Below are 10,000 nucleotides of genomic sequence, written 5' to 3'. Positions count from 1 at the left end.
AACTTTCTTGGCCTTCCTCTTCTTTTGTGGATGACATTTGCGTGAGATCACGAATGCGTTGAACGACTGTTAAATAATATTATTTTAACACTTGCGTTACTGCAGATCAGTCGACTTTTGCAGCAATTTCTCGTAGAGAATACCTTTTTTCCATCTCCAAGAATCTGATGAGTGCTGGTTCTTCCGCCGATGTTTTCCTATTGTACACCATACTTGCTTTTTTCACTGAAATGTGTGACTGATCACACTTAACCTTCATGTCTGAGTAAAAAAAGAAAACTCTCCTATGCGTGACTATTGTGGCCAGGTTGTATTCATGTCATTGTTAAAGACCGAAAATAACATTTGCTATTTATTTCTGCCGAAATTTAGAAAATGTAATATTTTTCCTATCTTGCGTCAAACAAAAGTTACAGCAAGATTTTTCCAGCTATCGCAGTCTTTCTGGGCTATTCACGGAAACTACCGGTACTTAACAATAAATTACACGGTCTGATATTAACCAGATGGCTTTTTGCAACTCACACAATCTTCGACAGAAACCTTGAAACACTTTGAACATTCTCGCACCGTATTCGTCCCCCTCCCTTTTTCAATGTTGTTGCAGCCAGTCAAACTGTACAGTAAAATGTTATCTCAACACTGTGCACTCTAGGAAGGGGGTGTTTCAAGGATTTTTGGCGAGGATTGTAGAATTCTTTTAGAGGATAGGTTTGAAACCCATCGATTGAATATCTTTTATTTAGCAGTTAATAATTCGATTGCATTGCCTATACCTAATTATTTTTTACCTGAACAGCGTTTTACTGGATCATTTTCTAATGATTCATTTATTTAAGCCAGTTGCAATCACGTTTATTATTTTTATAGTTTTTATCCAAGGACAATAAGGGACTGGAACTCTCTACCAAGTGGTATTCGCACTAGTACAAATTTTTCATTATTTAAAAATCTCTGCTTCTCAGCTATTAGAAATAATTGATTGTTGTATTTATTTCTTTATTTATTTTATTTTTTATTTTTATTTTATTATTATTTATAATTATTTTTTCTTATTCATTTACATACATGTATGTATTTTGTATTATTTTATTAAGCAATAATTTTATGATTTGAATTTGTAATATATCACTATATACAATTTGCAAGTGTTTCTGATATTGTAATTTATTTAATTTATATTGGCTTCATGCAAAAGCATTGTCAATTAATAAATGTAGATGTACCAACGTGACAGTCACGCAACATCACACCGACGGCCTTGTGTGCAAATATCATACAAACCGGTCGTATTAAGGTGTATTGTGGATGGTTTTGGGGGGTTTTGGCTGGTTTTGTTGGTGGTTTTGACTTGTTCCATGTTTTAGTAACTACGAATGATGAAATCCAAAATTCACATGAAAGTAAAAAGATGCATACATTTAATCAAAGGCTTCTGTGAGCCTGCTCATGGATGACCTGGAGCAGAATTAGAGGGTCACTTCATGGCAAATACTACGTATGAATATGCCATGCCTTTTTTCTGTGGTGCCGTTCCCTATTTAAGTGGATTGGATCTCCGAGTTATGTGCATAGAGAGTACAAGATTTTTTTCCCCATGGTTGACTGAGATGAGGTCATCAAATAGATTGCGTTGAATTGCACTGTACTGTTGTTTTGAAGGGAAATTATTAACAAAATGAACTTGCCATTGAAAACTTATAGCTGTAGTTATTTACAACATTTATAAAATGAAGTATTTTGTTATTGTAAGGTTTTTATTCACCTATATTCACCAAGCCTGAGGTGAATATAAGTATAATTACATACTGAAAAGTATGCATTTTCTTTAAAACTTAAAATTTTATCATCTGTCACCTGAACAAAATGGCTGGTGGCCATTTAAAAAACAAATCAGCACAGAGAATTTTCAATAGTCACCTATCTCATTAGCTTTTTTTTTTTTAAGCATTGAAATGCTATACAATCATGTAGTCAAACCTTTACAGGCGATTGTAAATGGAATATTTCTGTAAGTTGTCAAACATCCTTTTATCTGCGGTTAGAATTGTGACATTATAAATCAGTTATTATTTTGCACAAGGTATACGACCAGTGATTTGACAGGCATTAAAACCAGAAAAACAACCAAATTACAATGTAATGGAGTCAAAATGGTAGAATGTCAGAATGGCAAAATCCTAGTTTTTTCTGACTATCAATATGTAATCAAGAGAAAAGGTTTTGAGAATTGATAAAATGATCCCTTGTGGCAAAAGAGCTTCAAATCAGTCATGTACAATGAAACCACTATTAAGTGGCCACCCTCGGGGAAACGGCTAGTGGCCGCTTAAAAGAGGTTCGCCTGAAATTAGCATAAATCGTTAGAAGAAACATCACCTTATTATAAAACAAACACCTTTAGAGGCTTGTGACAACTTTCGCGGAAGAGACAGCTCTAATACCAAACAAGAATACAGTACTCTTAGAAAAACAAATTCTCAAAATGTTGAGATGAGGTTCTCCCAACTTAGCATGAACAGTCTATAGCTAAACTATGGCATATTTACTGAGTTGATTTTCTAACCAGAAAAGGAAGCTATGTCTGCAACTGAAACATTGCATTCCAGGTGCATAATTAATCTTAAAACATTTTGCAAGGAAGAGCCAAACTAAGTGTATTAAACTCTTGGTGGCTGTTTAATAGAGGTGAAAACAATAGGAGAACTCTCATCGGGACGGCTAAAAGTTGTCCACGGGAGCGTAACAGAGGTTTGATTTACAATATTATTCTACAATTATTTTGGGACTTTGATTAATGGCCGCTTAATAGAGGGACCTGGCCACTTAATGGAGGTTCCTTTGTATTTAAAATTAAATGACTTCAAAAAATTTAATGTTCGGCTTGTAATGATAGAGCCAGGGGATCACAGCCAATGAAGTAGTTTATCAATGCCAAGCAATGCAAAAAGAGAATGCCCTGTGAGGTGTTTATGGCGACAGTTAATACCGGTATATCACTTCTACTGTTAGTAGTTCGGAATGCGATGTGACTGACATTATAATACTTATACAGCTGTAGCTCTTAACTCGATTAATTAATTTTTTGTTCTTGAAGTTAACCTAGTATGCAGGTGAAATTCCATTGCTTTCGTGATGATGTACATACTTTTAAGGTACAGAGTAACAACCAATAATTAACCTAGTGAAAAGTTGTACATAACATAAATGTATGTTACAGGAATTGGAAGCTGTAGTCTCTACCAGGTCCAATAATCTCCAAAAAATTTTGCAGTTATCATTACAACATGCAATAATGCATGCATGCTTCTTATAGTCAAATTACAAAGGTGCCGTCCTTAAAACAGGGGCACCCAAGGTGGGAGGGGGGGGGGATTATTATTGTTATAATTTCCATTTCCCAGCCCAAATATTGTCTCAGTACCCTCCATTGAACATGGTGTTGTATAAAGCGGCAAAAATTTATAAGCTGGTTGTACATGAATCTGATGATAGCTACATGTACTGTGAAAAAAAAGAGAAGAAAAAATGAAACAAAGGAGTCAAATGAGGACAGGGAACTAGAGTTTACAGAAAATTATCTTTGGCAATCTCTAAATGCTTTTTTGAAATTTCTTTTGATGCGGTAATGTATCATATTTCGAACTAATTTCAAAAAAGTCTTTCAAAAAGGTAAACTTTGATTTATATCACATTAAACTTTTTCCGATGTATCCTTCTGGTAACAATCCACATCGCAAAACCTTTGATTGTAGGTCAAACAAAAATCTGAAGAATAGCATTGCATTTCATTCAATTGCCTTAATTCAACAATAATAATACTATCTCCACTTCAGCCCACTTGTAGGTTTGGTACGTACATAAATACTTTATTTGATAAAGCAGGTCAGACTAGGGGTAGCCATTCGTTTTAGGTCTCACTAACGTTTCCCTAAAGCATTTGACATCAAATTATGTTTTATAATAAAACAAAAGAGCTAAGGTTAGGTAAATGTCTTACATACTTATTAAGCCTGAGGTTTACAACAGAACGCTGAAAGTAATATGATTGTTTGCTTTGGTTTTGCTTTACTGCAATCTTTGATTGGATACCAGAGTTCACTCCACTTTCTTAAGGAATGAGAGGCAACCTTAAATCCATCATAGCTGCTCATGCCAGATACATGTATTTGATTTCTGATAAGTGTGTTTGCATTTTTGTGATCTAGTGTGAGTAACAATTTCATGATATTACTTTGGTCCAGGTTTTATGTTCTGTAACACAATACTTGTTTTCTGTGCACTCATTGGTTGAACCACAACGTGACTGGAACAAAATGAAGCTACACTCAGGCAATGACAATTTGATTGACTCTAATACAATTAACTCCTTTTTTAAAAGAGAGAAAAAGGCACAATTTTAGGCTTTCACAGTTCTTATCGATTCACACTATTAAAACTGAATGTACTAATCAACTTGAATTTCGTTGTTGTCAATCATGCTGCATGTGTTAGAAATTTTTGGGGTGGTTAGAAAAGAAACAAACCACTTCTCAACTGCTGACATACACTGTATCAGATGATATGCCCTGAGCCAAAGGATTGCTAGCAAACTCTCATAGCTGTTCTTGAAGCTCAGCTTCTCTTCTACCTTTTCGTTTGAACTATTATATTTTAGCTTCTGGTTACAAGTCATCAGGCCATGATAATAATACATCAAAAGACCTGGCTGCAGCATCACTCTTCTCTCTCGCTGTGACTTTCTTAGTATAGTCCAATTATTTAAGTTTATTAATGGTTTTTCTAAAGTTTATGTACATGTTTTCGAAAGGTCGTACCAGGCCTACTCATGATTACAAAATTTGGACACCATATGCTCGAACTAACATCTATAAATTCTCCTTTTTAATTAGGTATATTAATACGTGGAATGACCTGCCAGAACATTTAGTTCGTTGTAATTCTGTAAGTAAATTTAAGAAAGGTCTTAGAAGTTATTTATATAATGTGACGCAGTAGTTTTTTAATTTGTATATAAAAATTAATTGTTTTATCCTAATCTTTTTTGGGGGGCTGTCGTATATGAGGATTCAGTTCTTCCCTGGCAACATCCTTTTTGCGATGTCTATCTTTGCAAACAAAGCTGTTATGAATAAATAAATAAATCAATCAATAAAAGAGTATGCATATAAATACCCCGTGGCCCATGGAAGAAAGCAAGAGTACTTACTGCATTTAAGACAGAAAGTCAATCGCAACAGATATATATTATTTATCTCCTGAAAGATCAGCAAATCTCTTGGAATTATTTCAAGATTGAGACACGTTGTTTCCACTGTGCTGATACTTTACTAAGCATATACCGGTCTTTAATTCAGCCCTACATAACTTATGGTATTGCTGTATGCCCGCCGGCCCGGGCCAAGCTGCTCAAACCAGGGGCCCGTTTCTCGAAAGTTCCGAAAACTATTCGGGCTCGAAAAGTCATTTGCGAAACTGCCAACCGCTTGTTTTGGAAAGCCGATCTTTTAACATGTTTTCAAGGTAGCAGAAAGAAAAATAACTGTATCGTTTGACGAATTAAATTCTCTCCGTTCTTGAGATACAAAGGGAATTGTGACTCCCGAAAATGGCCCGTAAAGTTTCGGGACTTTTGAGAAACGGGCCCCTGGCCCGGACAAATTGCTAATCTTACAAAAACGTGCTCTTCGTTTTATACGATTAGTTCCATACAGATCTCATGTGATTCCTTTATTTAATCACTATAACATCCTCCCGCTGAACTTTCAATGCTGCAAGTCAGTTTGTACTATTATGCATGACGTCTCTAACAATTCTTTCCCGGCAAACATTTCTCGGTTTTCACATGACGTCACAGCCGCCATGTTTGTGTCCCTATACAAAGAAACGGCGGCCATATTTGTGTCCCGACCCAATCATCTGGGAATTGAACTCTATTATTATGCAAACGTTTTCTTTTGTTTTCGTTGAAAAACATGGCTGTTGATCACGTGAGTGAAAACCAACAATTAACACTTAAGCCTGGTTTACACTGTGACGTAAGCATAAGCATAAACATAAGAATAAGCAAAAGCTGTGTAAACCGGGAGTGACATAAGCATAAGAATAAGAAAAAGGAATCATTTCTATTTTCTTATGCTTATGCTTGTACTTATATCACGTTTATAACTGTGTAAACCGGGGGCAACATAAACAAGCAGAAGACCGAGGTGTCAGCTGTTTTTATGCCAACGGATATTCTAGTCCTGTTCCGGGACTACCTCTTACTCCGCCCTGAAAATGGGCCTGGAACCCAGGCGGGAAAAGAGAGAGTCCTGAATTACTTGCAGGCGCATGCTCCGAATAAGCCAATCATATTGCATTAGATGCCAGACTGGATATGTAAATAAAGGGAACCTCCGACAAAAAATCGTATATGAAAATTACTGTTTGATTTGCAGTGTCAGGAAAGAGAAAATCTAAATTATGCCTCGTCGTGACCAAATGAGGAGAAAAAAACCTGATCGCAGTGATTTTGGAAAATTATTTGCAAATAAATGTAACGACAGAGAGAAGATCGCAATAAATCGATGCAAAGGCTGAACTAGCAATATAGCATAGGATTTCACTAAGCGACAAAACTGCTCGGAGTCAGAATTTCATATCATCTTCAGTGCTTTACCTGTAACAATGAGTTTCAGATGGAAAGTGTATTTAAGTAGCAAGAATAAAAGCAAGGTGACACACGCTTTTAAAGTAGCATTTTTCATCCTTATTAATTAACATTGACGAACAAATTTTGACCAGAAAAAAATTGTGACAATTAACGTCTGAATAATCGATGTTTGACTGTGCATACTATATATGTATAAATTTAATAGGAACATTATTGCTTCATCATTGCGTTATCAACACAAACTGATATGTAAAGAAACAAATATTGTCCAGGTTGTGATTCAATTTCGTTTAACTTTTTATCTAACTTTATCAGGAATAATGCTCAGTTTTTCTGTCATGCAATCGTCTTTTAGTTTTTCCGATAAAAAAAATCATTGCAGTCTCAACAGGCAACTCTACATAAAAAAAAGGAAAGAAAGATTTAATGCGACGTCAGTGCCTTGAAAAATTATTCTAAGGAAAAATTAATAGTCTGAGTAAGTTACTCTACTCTAATTACTCAAAAAAATACTCTGTTTGTCACCGGTGTTTGTGTATTATTCCTGATAAAACTGAGAGTATTTACGACATTTTTTTACCTGACTGTTTTATATTGGGTATCCAAACAATTTGTCCCCGATTTTGAAGAAAAATTGGTAGACCTAAACTCCTGAAACAATCAAACTTTCAATAATTACTGTGCAACTCAAATATATGTTCACTGGATCAGTGCAATTATCACATAACTAGGTCGACAGAGGTAATGAATAATAAATAATGAACAGTAAACAAGAGTTCCAACAGGAGATTTATTAGTCTTCGTTGAGCGATTCTCATCCACGACCTACAGTATACAGTCGAACCTCCGGTTGCGACCACCTCTCCTCAGCGACCAGTTTTCCAAAATACTAAAAGTTTCCGAGTCAAATCACTGTATTTGGGACCTCTTGTAAGCGACCACCTCTCGTAAGCGAGCGCGACCACTTTTAGAGCTAAAAGTTTGAAATTTTCTTTTGTTTTTGACCTCCCGTAAGCGACCACTTGACAGATACTTGACAGATAATAGGGCGGAAATTGGATACTAAGGTGTTGTAACATCGCATTTCTGGGAAGTACATGTACAGGAGACAAAACTTTCTCAGTGGGAAGTGTCTGGTTTTTTATCGAAATCGCCTATGCACATGAATAGAACACATAATATAAAGAAAAAATGCACATACACTGTATTTTATCAGTCTTAAAAGAATCGAATTAATTGTCTATACAGATTACAGAAAATTAACTGATTTCCTGATTTCACTGGCTTTTTTTGGTTCTCCTCTTAAGAAATCTGATTGCACAAGAAGCCATTTGCAGAGGAATATGTCCAATCATTCTTCCTCATTTGTCTGTAAAGCATTTGGATTGGTTTCACTTTGAGAAGAACAGGAAGCTTGATTCAAGTCGCAGTCTTTCACCGGTCTGGCACTCGCGGCCTCTAAGAAAATGTACAAGTACAAGGAAGGGTTACGTTTTACAAATGTTGGCCGTGCAGCACTTCAGTGATTAGAGTGTAATGAAAAGTGCTAGTTTTCTACCCCATATGAACCATGAGAGCGTTAGCCCTACTAATGGAAATGGGCCCACACAAGGACAGAGAAAAACTCTGACCAGATTACCTTGTTACTAAGGCATCTAAGAGATTCTATATGCGCTCAGTTATGGCTAGGAGTGACGTTATCGTTGACGTTGCCGTTGTCCCTGCTTAAACTCCCAAATGTTACTTGTTTTTCTGTTGCTTTCAGTGTTTGACAAGCATCCATTTTCTGAACCATGGGAAGGAAGTGACGTAATTCTTGTTGTGGAGAAGGAGAAGTTCCATGTTCATCGGCAACTGTTGAGTCTCCATTCCCCTGTGTTTAAGGCAATGCTAAATTCTGCTTTATTCACAGAAGCAACGGCAAAGGAGATCCCACTGCCAGAGAAAAACGCTGATGAGATTTTGGACTTTTTAAAACTACTCTACTTGAAAGAAATGGATGCCATCACTTGTTAGTATAAACATAACGTTACCGCTTTCATTTTGGAATTTTTATAACTGACGATTGGCTTACATGAAAAAGTGTCATGCTTCATTCTACACCAGTCAGACGCAAAAACACTTCACTCAGTCACACTTGTTTACTCGCACTGAGCGCCGTCTATTAGGCCATTTCCGGGTTCATGTCTGCCTCCTCTTCAAAGCGAGTCTAAGTGCGAAGTTTTTGTGATGGTAATTAGTTCTACTTTACATATGAATGAAAACTAATTTTCATAAGGAAAACTTCGCACTTAAACTCGCTTTTAAGAGGAGGCAGACATGAACTCAGAAATGGCCTAGATTTGCTTCGCTTTACTATAGACCGTTTCGGCTAACTCAATGTTGTACCCAATTCAAATCCGTTAAGAATAAAAAGTTTTGTTCCAAGTATTTTCATATCATTTAAATATGAATGCTACATTATCATGCAAATGCAACACACAAAGAATAGCCCCGAGAGACTTGAATTGGGTTAGGTCTATTGGCTTGCTTAAATGCGTGCACTTGTCGTGATTTTCAAAAGAAACTAGTGAAATTATTTCAAGTAAAAAGAAAATTAAATACCCTTCAATGCATTCTGGGCTGCCCTGTAAACTGCTAGTGGGGATTTTGAAAGGTTTTTGGGTGCCAAGGCAAATATTCTAATATTGTCTTCCTGGTTAAGCAGAAGTCTATTACGCTCCAAACGATTAAAGCACCCTTTTTGGAATCCCGTAAGGAGAAAAGGTGTGTGGGGTACTTATCCCAACCTATTTCAGCTTCCACATTATTTCACTGCATTTATTCACACACACACAAAAAAAAAACAGACAGGATGTCGTTGAGATGTAAGAGGGGCTTCCGTGAGACGGGAAGCAAATTGAAAATTATAGAGTGACTGTCTGACGGGGTTTACACCTGTTATAATTTTTCTTGCCTGTTCTAGTGAACCAAGTGGGACATCTTTTAAAGTTAGCTGACGAGTACCAAGTCAAGGGAATAGAAGATACATGCGTGAAAGTGCTGCGGGGTGAACCAAAATCTGAGAAAAATGTAATAAACATCCTCTATTTGGCAACTTGTACAGCTACTATAAGAGAAGATGGAAGGCTTGAGGGCGTCCGAGCACAATGTTACAGCCTGATCAAAAACATGGAACTAACAGACATCCGAGGGCAGGATGATTACCAATATTTGGAAAGAGAAATATTAGAAAGTGTACTCGTTAATAGAAATCAACGACTAGAAACGTTTGTGAAGGGAATTTACCCTCAGTTTATCGGTTTGATGGAGTGCTGTTTGTGGTCTTGTTTGGAAGACGGCCGT

The 10,000-nt window shown here is 36.4% G+C and overlaps 1 protein-coding gene across 2 annotated transcripts in view; it reads left to right on the top strand.

Moving 5' to 3' along the window:
* Positions 1 to 10,000, top strand: part of LOC137994452 (BTB and MATH domain-containing protein 36-like) — a 12,025-nt gene that overhangs the window by 1,726 nt on the left and 299 nt on the right. Inside the window, exons 2-3 of one of the 2 annotated variants that reach the window (XM_068840027.1) lie at positions 8,421 to 8,666; positions 9,621 to 10,000. The exon at positions 9,621 to 10,000 is cut by the window's right edge and continues 299 nt beyond it. In XM_068840027.1, the coding sequence (XP_068696128.1) occupies positions 8,421 to 8,666; positions 9,621 to 10,000 (626 nt within the window). The remainder of the gene's footprint in view (positions 1 to 8,420; positions 8,667 to 9,620) is intronic. The other variant, XM_068840028.1, reaches the window with a different exon arrangement.

The sequence above is a fragment of the Montipora foliosa genome, chromosome 3 (genome assembly GCF_036669935.1).
Source record: "Montipora foliosa isolate CH-2021 chromosome 3, ASM3666993v2, whole genome shotgun sequence".
NCBI lineage: Eukaryota > Metazoa > Cnidaria > Anthozoa > Scleractinia > Acroporidae > Montipora > Montipora foliosa.
Note: the sequence above shows the minus strand (reverse complement) of the source record. Positions and strands in the feature narration are given on the sequence as shown.